Here is a 17,864-nt window from a genome sequence, read left to right on the forward strand (position 1 = left end):
CAAACATATCCCTGAACGTCCCCTACATTCTGCCCATGACATCCCCCTTTCCTCATGCCTTATTACTTCCTCTCATTCCTACCTACAAGACGTCTCCAGTGCTACCCACTTTTTCTAGAATTCCCTACCATGTACCATCACACTCACCCCCCGAGCTTTCAGGCATTAAAAAAATGCTCTGAAACTCACCTTCTTAAGGAAACCTTCCTGACATACCCCTAACATCCTGCCTCCCCCCCTCCAACCCTTATTGGTACCAGCTATGCGGCTGGACCAAACTCCACCCAATCTAACACCCCACTGGCTTCTCCACCCCCAAACCTTAATAGATCCAGTTATGCAGCTAAAGCATACTGGTTCCTGAGGCATACTCATCCCACAATGATCAGCCATTGTTTCAACATTTCTCCTTATCCCCTGAACATTGTAAGCTCTCGCGAGCAGGACCATCATTACCTTCTGTACCCGTTTGCGCTTCTTTGCCCTTATTTGTATTTATATGTCACAATGCTTGTGACAATTGAACCGCGCTGCGGAATATGTTGGCACTTTATAAATACATTATATTAATAATAAATATACACAATAATAGCCAGGGACATTAAAAAAAAACCATCATAAAGCCCATGTAAATGTAATGTTGTTGAGTTCACTGTCCCTACCTGAAAAGCCCTGAGTAGTGCCATATGATCGCTAAACGTTCCTGCTGTGAAGCGCTTTCTGCATAGCATGGCTGCACGTTTCTGGGAGGCCTGAGTAGGCAGAACAAAGGGATCTCGATATGCCAAAGTGCAGGCTATGGTCAGAATTGGATCCAGGCACTTCAAAACAACAGCGCACAGCACCATTTTGCCAAGGTGAGGCTCCACTGGCAAGTCTGCCAGGTGATAACCAAGTTCTGTCAGATCTTCCCAGGTGTCCATGGCATCTATGGTCTGAAAACACAAGGCAACTGGGGTAGTTAAGTACAATTAACAAAATACATATATTTATAAAATAACTAGCATTTAAGTTTTATAGGAGCATAACATATAAAGGTTTGCAAGCCAATCATAAACCCCAATCTACAGGACACTTACTGTATGCATAGGGGCTAATATTTCTATTAAAACCTGCTGCATAGTCTTATATCGCTTGTGGACATGATGCAAAGCCCTAGAATAAACAGTAGCACAAAATCAATCAGCAGGTCAGACCTTGATTTTACTTCAGCAAATGCGAGTGGGAAACATTAAAATAAAAGTTAAATAATGGTTAAACCCAATCAATAAAAAAAATACACTGTAAAGGATTAATTCCAACAGCCAGGCCTCTGAATGAATAGCTGCATGGAGTCATAGACAGGTAATAAAATTTTGCTTGTGTCATTATGCCTGCTCTACTCACAGTTCATTTGAACTCTTCGGGTCATAGAAGTGGAAAAGTGGAAAAGGTTCAGATAAGTGTTTGTTTCATTTTTTTTTTTAAAACCACATGTCATAATAATAATAATAATAATAAATAATAATAATAATAATAATAAAAGCAGTGTGATGAGAAACTTCAAAGCCAATCCGATTTATCCTACACGTCTTACAGAGATTCTGAATCAGGCATCTTGCACAGACATATGCCACGACAATAGACAAAGGCCTTGACATTATGATAACATATCATAAAAAAAGGATAGAAGAACGTGCAGAATTAAGTTGTGTCTTGGAGTCTGTTACCTTAAGCATCTGTACAGCATTTCGAACTATTAAGGCTGGTGGAGGCTCAGGGGCTTTCATCAGGAAATCCGCAATGGGACAGTTAATTGGAGCCAACAGTTTTGTGTGCAGGCAAAGTTCCTGCAAATAGGAGACATCAATTGAAAATCTGCATGGATTTTATCCATAAAAAAACGTATACCTGTGGAATATTACGATCTAAAATTACTACACAATATTGCTGCATCCTGTACTCCCTTGATCACACAGCAGCGGGATAAAATATAAAGACTATTGGAGATTAAGGCTCATATTTACTAAACAGTCTTCTGCAGATTAACTTGAATAAGCTGTGTCTTATAGAAGAAGGTTGCTTAATGAGTATCGCCCTAAGGGTTGGCGTTTTCTTAGCATTAGACACATTAGAGGTTCACTTGAATTGCAATAATATTAATTTCTCTAATGGCAAAAAAATGCTCTGTTGTCGTTACTACCTTGTTTTATTATCAGCAGCATGTTGAGCAATGCAACAGCAGTCACTGTTCCCCACAGTTATAAAAGGTGCCTCCACTAATGTAACCAACCGAAAGCAAAAGGGTTCAAGCTTACATGCAAAGGCATTCGTAATAATTCCGGGGTCTGGTACTCCAACATATTCTGGAAGCGGAGCCTGCTGAACAAACGGAAGCAGATTCCAGGTCTGCAGCGTCCTGCTCTGCAAAGTATGAGATGTTTATTAAACTTTTCAAGCGCGCTCAACTTGCCCGCAACGCCCCCCCCTCCCCCGCGTGCGCTTGAGAAATAGCCAGGACACCTGGCGCTCATGCTTGGAGAGCTGGTGACGTCACCCTTGATGTCACCTCAAGCATGAGCGTGTTCAGCGCTAGCGGGGCCGCAGCCTTAAGATGAGTAGCCAGTAAACCCACCCACAGACAGCCGTTTCGACCTTAATGGGTCCCCTCAGTGTGGGGTTGGTTATACTGGCTTTGCAAAATGATGCATGGGATAGGTTTCAATACTCTTGGTTAAATTATGGTGGGTAAAAAAAGTGACAAAAACCCTCCATAGTAAAGCATATAGCAAATGGAAATATTACTGTATGCTCATTTGCATGTCTTAGACAGGTCTGCAACCCTGCCTTTCACCATTATCACCCAGCACACAGCACTTACACAACAGCAAGGGATTCTGGGAAATGACATGCAAAAGAGCACACCGTGTCACCTTTTGCCTGAAATCAATTTTTACATGGAACCCTTGTAATCTAATGCTTGCTATTATTTGCTGTATGCTATACGGTGGAGGTTTCTTGTCTCCTTTTTCACCCACCACAACTTAAAATATGTATGATATATGTGTACGATATATGTGTATGATATATATAACACACAAAATATCTTTATACATTGTGATGTTCAGAAAATATAACACTCTTGCCCTGAATGTCAATTAATTGTCAATCACGCTCAGAGACACCAGCAAAATTAGGAGGGAGGAAAATTTAAAAAAACACGGGATCGATAGAATGGGCATCATATGGCCCTGGTGCAAAAATGGCTGAGGCACTTGGTGCGAACAATGAAAGGGCAAACACATGCAATCAGTGAATAATCCACAGGTCTACGGACAGCTTTCCCAGGGTCTTGGACTGTCGTCTTGTCACACAAATATATACAAACACACATACAAACATTTGGGGGGGGGGGGGGGAGGGGGGTTAAATCAACTCAGCAAAAATATATACAGCTCAACCCCGTTATAACGCGATCCGTTACAACGCGAATCCGCTTATACCGCGATGCAAGCGTGGCTCCCAATTTTCATATTCATGAATACTTTACAACACGATTATTGTCATCTTAAATACTTTATTGTACAATGCATACAATTGTACATTATTTCTAATGTGATCCGCTTAAAAAGCCATGTGATTCTTTGGACCCCGAGAACAGCGTTATAAGGGGGTTGAGCTGTATATGTACTGCTTAAGACACCAGAAATACATTGCTGTAGTATGCTGCGGAAAAGATCATCAAGTTTCTGTCTTCCAAGGTGTAGAAAATGTGAATAGTCTGCATTACCTTCCTTTTCGTTGAATTGCACTGGCTTTAGAAATCCATACCATTTTAAGCATGGTAACATGGTTCAAAGCATCAAAAGATTTCTGAAATATAAAAAAATCCATTCAGAAAAATATTATTTTCATCCTTTTTTTTTTAGGAGTCTACTTTTTTTCTTGAGTTGAACTTCTCAGAAAGGAGATTGTCATACGGCACAGAAACTCAATATCAGCAGACTGATACTTGAGGATTGACACATCTTGTATTGTCTCGCTTGCTACACTTTCTCACCAATTATTCTCTCCTAGACCCGCTACAATCTGGCTTCGCACTGCTCACTCCACTGAAACAACCCTCACTAAAATAACTAATGACCTCCATGCTGCCAAAGACAGAGGTCATTACACTCGTATTACTTGACCTATCTGCAGCATTTGACACCGTGGACCACCCTCTTCTCCTTCACATTCTCCATACTCTTGGTATTCGGAAAAAAGCTCTATGCTGGATCTCCTCTTACCTCTCCCATCATACTTTCAGTATCTCTTCTGCTAACACCTCCTCCTCCTCTATCGATCTCTCTGTGGGGGTAACCCCAGGGCTCTGTCCTAGGACCTCTTCTCTTTTCTCTTTATACACTCTCTCTAGGTGACCTAATAACATCTCCTGGGTTTAAATATCACCTTTATGCTGATGACAAACAAATTTACTTTTCAACCCCTGACCTTACACCAGCTAACCAGCCCAAAGTTTCTGAATGTCTCTCTGCTATATCATCCTGGATGGCCCTCCGCTGCCTTAAACTTAACATGGCAAAAACAGAGCTCCTCATACTTCCTCCCAAACCTGGCCCTACTACCTCCTTCCACATTACTGTTGGAAGTACTATCATTCACCCAGTAGCCCAAGAACGCTACCTAGGGGTCACACTCTACTCCTCTCTCACATTCTCCTTTCATTCAAAACGTATCTAAAACCGGTCGCTTTTTCTTCCGCAATATTACAAAGATATGCCCTTTCCTCTGTTGCTCGACTGCTAAAACACTGACACAGACCCTCATTCTCTCCCGTCTCGATTACTGTAACCTCCTGCTGTCCTGCCTTCCTGCCTCTCCCCTACAACCTATCCTACGTCATTGTCTGTCCGTTTTGGGTATGAATTTGCCTGCTTATTATACTATTAGAATCACTGTGTTATCTTATGCATTGCCCTTACTACAATACATCACACTGCCTACATGGATAGTTTTGCCCTTAGACGGCGCCGGATTGCTCTGCACATGCGCGATGATGCGCATTGCGTCATGACGTCATCGTGCGTCCGTTTTTTGGCGCGAATCTGCCTGCAGGTAAGAGGGTATTTAATGGATGGTATTACACTATGTTTTATCCTTGAAAAAGAATGCTCTGACGTTCGAAACGCGTTGGATGGGTCTTTTGTCACATTAAAGTTCCCTTTTATTCTATTTTTGATTCTGGGTCCTTCCTGCTCCGTTTTTGCTTGTGCGCTTTGCTTCTCCATTTATTCCTGTTTACTACAATATTGGAAGCTGCACAGCCTGCCTACCACTCCTAGGATTTGTGAGTATTGCTTATTATTCAGGGGAACCTGCCAATGAGACTGATTGTGGGTGGGCTTGTACCATCTACTGTACCACCTGTCTTCACCTGTCTTCTTTAATTCCTGGCATTGGATCGCTTTAGCCTATTTTTTCTATTATTGCACCATTAAAAAGAACCAGAATGATGGCGAGAAGGTGAGGAACTTTTGATACATTTCAGCTGCCCAATATACTCGGAAGAATGAAGCCTGCAGTTTCTATTCCTCACACAAAATGGGGAAATAGTTGCCTCAAGATGCATCTACTGATAGGAACGGGCAACTCAAGCAGTGCATTATGGACACCATTTATAATTGAAGGCACTTTTGTACAGCCTATGACATTTACTTCCCCACCTCCGCAAAGGCCAATGAGACTCCAGCAAAACGTACCTCCTTCACTTTGCCGGAGTCAATGACGAAGACAACATCATTGACTGTGATGCTAGTTTCTGCAATATTCGTAGAAAGTATCTGCAATGAAGAAGTCACTGTAATCAGCTCTGGAGAAGAGGACTCGAACTGGAAAAATAAGCCATGCTGTTCTTTGTCATACAAGGTACTTACTACTTTACGAATGCCTGTTGGAGGGGTTTTCAACACCTTCTTCTGGTCTGAAGTTTGCATGTTGGAATGCAACATAAATACTTGATACCTTAGAAAAGTCAGAGAGGGACAACAGAAGCGGTCAGAATGAGAGCCTGTCCCCGTGCGCAAACGTACAATCAGGTCTGTCACTCATTTGTGTACAATCAACTACTGGCTGGTGTACTTTGTTTAAGAGTATCCCTACAAAGGGATAGGAATGTAAGAGTCATCCAAAATGTCTTCATTTCCATGCCCAATATTAGGTGCTCTGTTTGGGTCCTACAATAGATGAAGTCTTGCAGTTATTTCATTGAAAACAATAGAAATATTTCTGCATTTTGTATGAGAATTACCCAGTGTTAGAGTCTTTAGGGAGATTATCACAAACAGAACGGTAGATGCTCTTTGGCTGTGATCTAGGACCACACACCTGTATTTGTTTAGGTCCCATGATCATATATGCAAATCACAATTTGTTACATATCAAACATTTTAAGGGCTGCAGTCCACAGTCAAAATTGAATTTCAATTTTTAACTTGGAAAAGCACACACAAAAAAAAATAACTGTGTTCAATGGCTCTTTCTGTACTCAACAGTAATTCAACAACAACAAAAAGGTTATATATAACATATAGAAGCGTAAATAAATAAAAAATAAAGACAACTGTATTATCTCATCAACAGAACACTGTCTTTATGTATATAGCTAGGTCAAATATTTTTTCATTCGAAAGGAATACAAATGATTTTCTTTTACCACCATCTTTCCTGTATAACTTTCCTCCAAGATCCATAATTGTTGAATTGAACACATCATGACCAATGTGTAACTTAACACTTGCAAATATGATTGTTGGCTTATTCTATGAAATTAGAAAATATATATATATTTTTTTTTAAAGGGAGGCATGGGAAAGCCGTATTTTTACCTGTGTGCATTATCAGCAAACCTCTTATCGTCAAACAAGATCCGATCTCTCAATCCTACAATTTCATCATATCCAGGGAGAAATATCAGCACAGCCCCTGAACAAACAAAAAAAACATGCTCAACCCACATGGAGATATACTAAACACTGACTCATGTCCGGGATTCATATACAAAAATTAGCATGCATCTTTCTCATTTCCAATGCATATTTATGCATGTATACAATATGATACATGGATAATTATCTTGTTAGAGAACAAAAAAAAGTGTTTTGGGAATCTGTCTTTTCTATGACATTCTAAGTGGACGATGCTAGTCACTGGGCAAGTATAAGTCTTCAAAGGACAGAGAACTGGTAACTTCCATGTGCAATGACAAACAAATATCCCTGCAATTTACCAATACTGTAGGTTTGCCTTTAGCAGGACCATTTAACTATTGGTTTTAAGATACACAGATTATGTTATCACAGAAGAGATGTATGTTTCGGTTTTGTTTTACAATCTCGAACAAAAGCATTTGATTATCATTCAAAAACACTTCTATTTATCATCGGATTCTTAACGAGAACTAGCGACCTACATTTAATATAAACATTGCAACTGTGTGAGAAGAGTACACAATCTATTGTTATTTCTGTTGAATTTCTTAAGTATTTTTTTTTAATAGAATTATTTTTATTACTATTTTTAATTCAAAGAGATTTTTTGTTTTGCGCACACACACACACACACACACAACACTATACACACACAACCATACACACACAACCATACACTCATTTTCTCTGGTCTTGGATAAAATGACTCTTGTAATCACTGCAAGACTGCAGTATGAAGAAATATGGGATGAAGTTCAGAGATAGACATGTTTTGCAGCAGCTGCACCTCTCTAAATAAGATATAGGTATTTAACATGGATCGAAGACCTATTTCTTATGCAAACCACGTGACTAACATTTTACCTGAATCACAACTGTGGCAGATGTTGTAAAGAAGGTGCATAATCACATCGAGATCCACTTTTTCATCATCAAAACTGTGGTGATACGCTTTGAGGAGCTCCCTGTCCTCCGCACTCAGGTCGCTGCTCTCAGTCTGCACCAGGGAACTTTCATCGAGATCCCCAGACTCCAATGAACAACTGAAACATCTAGAGCGAGTCAGCACGTGTGTTGCGCGTGTTTTGAAAACAAGTATATGTGAACCGAGTGAGTGAAACAACGTCTGCACCTGTAAGATTCCAGCAAGTCAACAGCCTCAGCTTGTCCGAAGTGTTTAGCCCAGTCCAAAGCCGTCCTGCAAGGCACAAAACAAATGCAAATATACAAATTTGATGCAAATATTTAATTTCATTACAGCATTCAAATTGAAGCTGTAAACTCCTTTATTATATTTTTTATGTGCCGGAACGAGGCCCCCCCCCCCCCGCAGGCAGAACTGAGCTGAGGACCACCCATTTTCAGAGATACTGTATTACAGTTATTTTGGGCCAGTGTGAGATAGTAAAAAAAAAAAAAAATCTATAAATATGGCTGAAGGGTCACCAACACAAAGTCGCAGCCATATTTTATCCATCAGGCTAGTAGTTGAGCCCAGAAGTGGTGACGATACATTTAAATAATAATTATATATAGGAAGACGGATTATAGAAATTTGCCTTATTAACAATGAAACAATTTACCATCCATTTGAAGATTTGCTGTTGACATTAGCCCCCATGCTAATAAGCTGTTCTATCTGACTTAAAAAACCTCGTCCCGCTGCAACCATTAAAGGTGATGCACTTGTTTCACTGTGTCGGTAGTCAACTAAAAAAAAAAAAATTTAGAGGAAGAACTGTAAATGTAAAAAAAACAAAATGTACTTTATACAAATATTTCTTTCCACATTCCATAAAATGTGTAACCATTAGTGAGAGAGAACGGTTATAAGTCTCGTACCAACGCTTTGTTTTCCCCAAGTTACTCTCATTCATTTCCATGCCTTAGGCACCAAATATTACATCTTGAGAAAGGGTCAGAGCACCTGTAAATCCTATGAGAATGACCGCTTCGCAATTACAAAGTTGCAATAAAATTGGCGAGCATTTTGCACTTCCAATGAACAACGTACCAACGTATGGGACAGTCTGTCAGGGGTTAATAAGTCATAGAGCCTAAATTGGACCGACTAATAGCCTCACATTTAGTTAGTCACCAATACCTTAAAATAAGTGAGTTTGTAAACATGGTGAGCTTGAGACTTGGCAGTGGTCTGAATTCCTTTAAATACTGCATGTGTGTAAGGCTATCTGCAATGTGTCCCCTTCTTTTGCTTGGTTATCGAATAGAACGATTGTTTTCTGTACTATCTATATGATATGTGATATCAAAGTATCATGTAAGGTATTTACTACTCTTAGTTAGTTTTTTTGCGACATAGTACCTTACACCACTTCAGGGATTGTGATAAAAGTGTTATGCCACGTCCATAGTGTGAGCAACCGATGTGATATGTGATTTCAAAGTATCCTGTAAACACAAAAAAAAAGGCATTTCCCGATCTTAAACTTTACCAGATTTTTTTTAAAGAAAGTCAACTGCCAACTCTATAGCTAAGGTATTTACTATTCTTAGTTAGTTTTTTTGCGACATAATCCCTGAAATGGTGTAAGGTACTGTGATAAAAGTGTTATGCCACGTCCAATGTGTGAGCAACCGCGGGCGCGCTCTCGGACAACAGGCCGCACCTCTAAGTTGCAGGCATAGAGCATAATCAATGCTATTGGCCCTTGTAGCATGACTTATTGTGAGGTTTTGTGATGTACTGTATGATGCACCGATCTTTTATATTCTTATTATCATAAGAATCTACCACTGTGGTTACTGGCCCTGTTCCCATTTGCAAGCTCAGTAACCTCTAAAGAAGCGGAATAGTCCCAGTGCTCACACAGTGATGGAGAAAGCGGCTGTCACAAAATTAACTTCATAAAACAGGTGTTCGGCATTCGTTCGACCAGAAGGCGTTATAGAATTCAATTAAGAAAATAGAACAAAAGATACGCAATACTGAAAGGGGAGGAGAAAACGCACCACTGACATTTTCTGTCAATATCAGATGGAAGAGCTGAGCAAAAGCGTCGACATCTCTGTGTAGCCAGATATCAGAGAGGCAAGAATCCATTTCCTTTATCAGCCAGGGCTCGAGACAATTCACATCTTTTTCAGTCTTAAAATAAAGGGGGGTGAGGGAGGGAACAAATCAGAACACTTTATGGATACATTGTCATGAAAATTACATTAAAACAAAAAACTATTAGTGTTGCCTTCAGGCAAACAAAGTAAGATGCCATGCAGGTTTGCAGCTATAGGAGATTATGGCAACACAAAACAAATAATGGGTGCCCAGTTAATATCATGAGTACACCTACAGTCTGGCAAACAGATAAGATATCACTGTGACGTTCAACATTTATTCCTGTTTATTTATTTTTTTGTAAATTAACAGCCACCCTTACATAATATTTGTGTAAACAAAATCTGAACAACCAACTTCAAATCACAAGGTTTTATTTTCTTTAATAGAACTTCAGCAAACACACTTTGCGTTCACCAACTTACACTTGCCAAATACAGGACACCTTTTCCTGCATATCCTTGGAGACAGATTAGTAAGAAAGACATCCATAGTTTGGGCTTTATGATACCTCAGCAAGGTGACACCATTCTTCCATACAAGTAAGCACTCTGTTGAGCAAGGGCTACCAACAGGTCAGGTTTCCAGGATATCCCTGCTTCAGCACAGGTGGCTCAGTCAGAATGATTGAGCTGATACTGATTGAGCCACCTGTGCTGAAGCAGGGATATCCCTAATACCTGGCCTGTTGGTTGCCCTTTACGACTATGAGTTGTCCACTCCGGCTTTATATTCGTGATAAAACAGTAGATGGCTCTCTGGACATTTACTACATATAATTAACTGTTACAACCCATACCAGCTGACTGAACACCGTGTCCCCCCCATCATCCAGCAAGTCATACTCCTCTGTTATGTTAGGTACACTTCTCTGCCGCGGAGTTTCGGTCTGGATGTTATTTTCTTTGGCAGAATACCATTCCGTTAGGGTAGTCTGCTGCTTCTCTTCTGAAAAACCAACCAACAAAATATATCCAAACACAGCTTCACACATTCAGTTCTTTATTTGAATCGGCGCCTACAGTAGCAGATAATGGGGGTTATTCATTAGACTGCTAGATTGCTGACCAGGAACAATTGCACGGCCACTAGTAAATATGAATAAAGCAATGAGATCCCACACCTGTTATAAAATAAGTGCTGTGACCCAATTACGGCAAATGTAAAACATAGGCATAATGATTAACACCCAAAGATATTATCTACACAATCCGATCAATGATCGCGTTATTTTATTATATGATCAATTCTAATAGCTTTATTTATATAGCGCTTTTCTCCCAATGGGACTCAAATGCCTTCACAGTTACAAAAAGGGAAAAAGAAAGCATTTAAAGTTGTAAAAGAGACCAAATACAGGATGGGACGATACTATAGCTATTATATGCCGGACCCCTTGTGGTTCATTAATTTAATGCCTGCGTAAACGGGTATGTCTTGAGCCTGTTTTTATAGATTTCCAGTGAGGGGACCTCTCAAACTGTGCGAGGCAGACTGTTCCAGGGAGTGGGAGCCGTTTGGCTAAAAGCTCAGGCCCCAAAGGCAGTCAAGGAGATTCTGGGAACTGTTAGAGGAGTCCTTCATCTGCAGATCGAAGTGAGCGAACGGGTGTGTAGGGAACAAGAAGCTCTTTCAGATAACTGGGACCCTTGTCATGTAGTGAAGGGGTGCGCAAACGTCCTGCGCTGCGTCCCCCCGCCTGCTCTCCTACTCAGTCGCGCCCCCCTTACCTCCCATGAAGTGTCATGTGACGTCACGTCTCCATGGTAATGGGCGTCATTTGACACCGCGTTGCCATGGAGACGCATGGACTGAAGCCGGTAAGTAAATTTACAGAAGCCTCATGCTCTCAGCGCGGGGCTTCTGTAACCACTGCACCCCACCAATAAAGTCTCACGGGGCGCGCCCCCCTGTTTGCGCACCGCTGATGTAATGCTTTGAATGTCAACAAGTCAATCTTGAAATACATTTGCCATTTTACAGGCAGCCAGTGTAGAGGAACAGAGAACAGGTGCCATGTCACAAGAACGGGTCTGGTTAGTTAACAAAATGGCCGCAGCATTCTGCACCAGCTGCAGGTCCTTTCCCAGCAGACCCAGGTAAAGTGCATTGCAGTACATCTATAGAAAATGTACGAGCAGTCAATCGATTATTCAAGTGTATTTGGTTTCATTAAACTCACCATGTTGTTTTTCTTTCTTGTATTTAAGCATTTCCTTATTTGTGTAGCCAGTACTCCTTAATATATCTTCTAAAAACATTTCTTTTACTTCAAAAGGTCTCCCTTGTACTGAAATAAACAACACACAGCAGTGGTTATGAAACATTATTACATTAACTTCCTTAACAGTAGCCAGTACTTTGGGAAATCTAGTGTTCGTTGCTTTTACTTAGTCGGTGCTTTTACAGCGATACTCTCCCAGAAGTTAATATAATATTTTCTAATAAAAATCTACCTATATTTGACCTGCGCTTTCTTTACTATGGAGCTCCTTCTCTGTAAAGTGGTAAGCTCCAAGAAAACAAAAGATAACACTGTAAAATGTCGCCATGCCTACTACTGTACTACCTGGTTCTGTTAGTGAACAAATTAATGGCGGAGCTGCAGAAGACTTGGGGGGACAAAACAATACAGTTTTCCATAGAACAATCAGGACCACATTTATTTAGTGCTTCTTAGCCATAGGACTCATTACGATGTCAGAAGAAAACTTACAGCCCATTTAAGAACTACAGTACACAGTACACAATTAACTAAGGCCACGATTATATCAAGAGCTGCAGGGCGGCAGCGCTATCCTGTGATGTCACCCTGCGCTGCTGCCGAGAGGCATCTTGATTATACCAGGGAGACAGGCGAGAAGAGCAGCAGAGGAGGCTTGGAGGCGTGGCCGTGAGCAGTTCGCCCTCATTGGCTGAGCCTCTCATGTGACGCGGCCAATAACAAAATCCTCTGTATCCTCTCCAGTCGTCCGCCCTGCAGCTCCAGGCGGCGTGCACGCCGCGACAAGTATATTTACTTGAATTGGATTCATCTATTTTGTTTTTGAGCCGCGTGGTGTTGCGCCATGCAATACCGCCAGCGTTTTTTGGTATAATCACGGTCTAAAACAGAAAATAGCTCCTTATTATCCCTTAAGGTGGGCTGTAGTGCATTTCCCATTATACTGTATATAATGTATGACAGAAAGAGAAACCATTAATGTATTTGCATGACATCCAACAGGTCCCCAAACAGGCTTCATCCACCTCACTGTCACATCATACCGTGGTTACGCTGCAGAAAAGGATTGTATGTAGGGACATGCAAATGAACACACTTCTAGCTTCCTGACCTATGTATTGCATGTCACTACCCAGAATCCCTGTCTGGAGTTCAGCCTCTTCATGACGTGACAATGCAGGGAGGTAGATTTGGGGACCTGTTGAAGAAATGCAGACACACACAGGTTTTCTGTATTTGCTGCACATCATATGATGCAGGGTTTGGTCACTTTCTGACCCATGACAAAGTAACTTACATGTTGCTTAGAGAGATGGCAACTTTTTAAAAAAAATTGTGTAACATGCAAACCAACAGGGTGTGAAATTAAATCTTACTGGAGAACCTCAAATTTACCGGTACAGTAACAAACTGTACAGTAACCAAACTGACAAATAAATGGAACAGCACATCAAAAGGACTGTCAGTAAGTGGAGAGAAATGCATGTACATTTTATACCCTGTAGCACAAGGGAAGCACTTATTAAAATGTCTCGTCTCTTATTCTTTTTCAACTGAAATTGTTGATAGATCATACAGCAAATACAAATTGCCCTTTCATGTCTCTCAGACAGGTCTGCAACACGACCGTTCATCATATTTTACCATACAGTGCTTCCATTATAGCCAGGGATTCTGGGTAATGACATGCAAAAGTGTGTGTCACTCTTTACTTCATTTTAACATGGACCGCTATAAGCTTATGCCTCCCATATTACACAGCTTTTCAGCACAGCTTGAGTTAAAGAAGTACCAGGCCCTTTGGTTCTCCTCAGTGTGAGGCGAGTTACCGGCTTTGCAATGAGAAGCTGGTAGTGGTTAAAACCACACACAAAATTAAATGATGGTGAGAGTGACAAAAACCCTCCACCGTACAGCTAATAAAAATACCACTTGACATTGTATCCATGTACAAGAAGAAAAAGGTGAAACCCGGTGAGTGCTCAATTGCATGTAATTTCCCAGAATCCCTGGCTGCAGTGGAAGCACTGTATGCTAAGAGTTAATGGGGAAACGCAGAGTTGCAGACATGTAAATGTGCTCGCAAGGGAAATTTGTATTTGCTGTATACTCTACGGTGGAGGGTTTTTGTCACTGTTTTACTCTCCATAACTAATTTTACGCATCATATTTTGCGAACAATACTTACTGTATATAACAGGACAGCCTCCAAAATACCTTAGGAACAGGTTAACATCTAAGGCGGCGCTTGAAAGAATCAGTTTCAAAGTTGGATGCTTCTGCAAAACATCTCTCAGTTTGGTTAGCAGGAAGTCGCTGAATCGATCTCTCTCATGAACTTCATCCTGTAATGTGGTGGATAACACACAATTTATATTATGCAAACCAAAAAGCAACGCGAGAGGCTATCACTTCAAGCGGGTTTGAAAACAAATGTAATATGACTGAAACTGCTGATATATAAAAAAAAAAAAATACAAACACCACCAAATAATCACAGCCATAGGCACAGTATTCAATCTTTTTTTCTTTTCAACATGAAGAGCTTTTTCATAACTGTAAAGAATGAATGGGTATCTTCCCATTACCTTAACACTATTAGATTGTAGTGGTTTCCTTTTAATCTATGCTAGCTTTAATGTTTGATGCTCTTAACCCTCTAATGAATTCTGCTTCAGTTTAAATGGTCTCCATAACAACATGTTGTATATATGTTTGGTTCTGCATAAAAAGAAACATGCACCAACCAACTAATTCTCTAAGGTAACTTTTCTCTCTTACGTTAAGAGGCAGAAGTAGTAGTTTGCGGGTAAGAACAATGCCTTTGAAGCACATGGACCCCACTGTGACCTTCAGCAAGAAAAGACCCTGTTGCTTTGTGCTTCAGGCAACAAAAACTAGATTGTAAGATCTTTAGAGAAGTGACTAACTGTATACTGCACACGTTATGCACAGCTGCTATGTACATTGAACGCTATACAAAAATTATTTTATATAATAAATGCCCCGATAATACTAAAAAGAGCCACAAATCTTTGGAATCCTTCTGACATGAGGTAAACAACAAAACTGACTTATTTTAGTTCTAATATGACCAGGGCTTGCTCCTTAGGAGTAAGTCCCACTGCATGAAATGTTACTGTTACCCAACTCAACCCCTTACCCAGCACAAGGTACAAGTAGTCCGTGTCATGCACAGGTCAGTCTTTTAAAGCATGGACACTTCTATAAAATGAATTCGCTTTGCTCATGTAGGCCATTGGCTAACCCAAGGACCAGTCACTGAGCAACAGCAGACAGGCTAAATGTCCCGTCACAACATAATATACTTATCCATGCGATTCCCTGAGCTTGGAAATCTGCATTAGGGAAATAGAAGATTTGTGCTTGTGTTTCAGTAAAAGGTGGAATCGTGCGCTCATTAACAAACAGCAATCACGGGATTCCGGAGCGTAGAGGTCTGCGTATTCCAGCCACTTTAAATCTACAGTTAACCATTAGAAGGGCTATTTAACCATCAGTACTGCTGTATACAGGCAGGCCTCGTTTTACAACGCTTCGCTTTACAACGAATGGCTTATCCAACGCTATGCAATGCATACCTATATTCATTTTTACAACGCCACAACGGCTTATCCAACGCTCTTACGACGCTTTGCAACGTTGTGTATGTGTGTATATATATACACATTCACATAAACATTGTTGCAAAGCGTCGTAAGAGCGTATATATATAATATTATATTATACTATATAATATATTATTTATTATGTTATATTATATATAATACAGTATATACACTATATAATGTATGTGTGTGCTGCATATCGTATTGCCTGCATAAAATATTTGGTGTATTTTAGTGTTAAAAATGCCTTCAGGAACGGAACCTTTCATTTAAACAGTCTTCCTATGGGAAAACGTGTTTCGCTTTACAACGTTTCGCTTTACAACGCCATTTTGAGTAACGCATTGTGTCGGATAACCGAGGACTGCCTGTATACTGTACTGTATGCACATTTTACCATACAATTTCTGTTTCTACATCCATGTCATTTCTCATGGAGGGAACAAGTATATTAATGGTTGTGTGCTGTATTGCTTAACACCCTAATGTAAATGCTAGCAAGACTAATTTGTCTATTTCTATCATGGCAAAATAAAACGGAAAACTCTGTGTTGAGCAATACATTCCTGGAAGAACCAAGGGATGAAATTAATTGATATGTCACCAAGCACGAAAGATTTGTGCTTTTTTTTCATAGCATTCCCTATAGTAGCAAGCTAGAAACAAATTACTGCCACTTGCTCATACAGGGTAAAAATGAATGCAATAAACAACGCTGATAGAAAGTCATGACACAAAAAAAAGCAACATTTTAATTATTAGACCGTTTACAATCGATTTGACTGTGGTAGGAACATTAGTCATCCCCTCATGAACGGCTAATAAAAATAAAGTTGAAGGTGCCCTTTGTCTTAATTTACATTTACACGCTGCAAGCTATCGGAGTTCGCCATTCAACCAGTTAGTGTGTCATTTAATATTTTAGCTTGCATACGGTATACAATATTTTGCCGTTTAAAAATTAAACCAGTAAGGAGGCGCCAGTTTTTTTACATACAAGCCTAAGGATGTCTGCACATTCCTCTGCGATAGGCTGAACGGCCTGTCACTCACCCAGGACAGCCCATGAGACTGAACATCCTGTGTAATGAGACTGCACATTACATAGTTAAATAGTGCAGGGGTGCGCAAACTTACCAACATGCGCCCCCGTCTCCTCTCCCCTCCAGCTCGCGCCCCCTTCCCCCTGCACGCTCCGGCGTCAAATGACGCTGCGGGGGTCATGTGATGTCACGTTGCCACACATGACCCCGCCGCGTCTCATGATGCCGGTTGCCATGGAGACGCGTCACTGGATTCCAGGTAAGTGAAAAGTTACAGAAGCCTCGCGTGATCCCCAGCATTTATTTTAAATGCCTTTCGGGGAACCGCGGGACCTCTGTTACCACTTTGCGCACCGCTGACGTAGATGATGTTGGAAAAAAGACATGCGTCCATCAAGTTTATCCTATGCTACATTTATATTAGTTGTGTAACATCTTAAGTGCCACATATGAAGTGTCTGGAGAGTTCAAAATGGAGATAAATTGAAGGTGAAGAATACAAGAATTGGACTGTGCACTTCATCAACTGTGAGAACTTGGCTTTCTAAATGCTCTGAATATTTTTACACATCTAAAGACTAACTTTCTAAACTGCTGTTTAACCCTCAGTGATACACTGTCCTCCCAGGCATGATTTCTACATCTACTCTCATTTTACTCCCCATATCTTCCAATACCTAGGATCTCTCTCCCTATATCTCATTATGACATCCCTATTGCGGTTTCCTCACTCCTTTGTAAACTTTTCTGTTCTCTACAACTTCTCCACCCCCCTCCTACCCATGTCTTCAAGGACGCCTAGGAGTGCCAGCTTGCTCACTAGGCAGTCACTTCCTGGTTGGTTGGACACCTGAGGAAGCCAACAGGTGAAACGCTTTGAGTTGGAGAGCGGTCATCATCTGAATATGTGGGAGAGTTATTTTT

General features: G+C 40.6%; 1 protein-coding gene across 4 annotated transcripts in view; it reads right to left on the reverse strand.

Annotated features, from left to right (window-relative positions):
* The window catches only part of YTHDC2 (YTH N6-methyladenosine RNA binding protein C2), a 68,739-nt gene that overhangs the window by 28,191 nt on the left and 22,684 nt on the right, over positions 1-17,864 (reverse strand). For all 4 annotated transcript variants that reach the window (XM_075601525.1, XM_075601544.1, XM_075601514.1 and 1 more), the window contains 14 exons: positions 14,457-14,613; positions 12,227-12,334; positions 10,844-10,992; positions 9,942-10,077; positions 8,552-8,678; positions 8,101-8,166; positions 7,833-8,011; positions 6,867-6,963; positions 5,916-6,003; positions 5,742-5,822; positions 3,770-3,852; positions 2,298-2,403; positions 1,710-1,829; positions 663-935 (listed from right to left, as the gene is read on the reverse strand). In XM_075601525.1, coding sequence (XP_075457640.1) covers positions 663-935; positions 1,710-1,829; positions 2,298-2,403; positions 3,770-3,852; positions 5,742-5,822; positions 5,916-6,003; positions 6,867-6,963; positions 7,833-8,011; positions 8,101-8,166; positions 8,552-8,678; positions 9,942-10,077; positions 10,844-10,992; positions 12,227-12,334; positions 14,457-14,613 — 1,770 coding nt within the window. The remainder of the gene's footprint in view (positions 1-662; positions 936-1,709; positions 1,830-2,297; positions 2,404-3,769; positions 3,853-5,741; positions 5,823-5,915; positions 6,004-6,866; positions 6,964-7,832; positions 8,012-8,100; positions 8,167-8,551; positions 8,679-9,941; positions 10,078-10,843; positions 10,993-12,226; positions 12,335-14,456; positions 14,614-17,864) is intronic.

This window comes from Ascaphus truei, chromosome 1 (assembly GCF_040206685.1).
Source record: "Ascaphus truei isolate aAscTru1 chromosome 1, aAscTru1.hap1, whole genome shotgun sequence".
Lineage (NCBI taxonomy): Eukaryota > Metazoa > Chordata > Amphibia > Anura > Ascaphidae > Ascaphus > Ascaphus truei.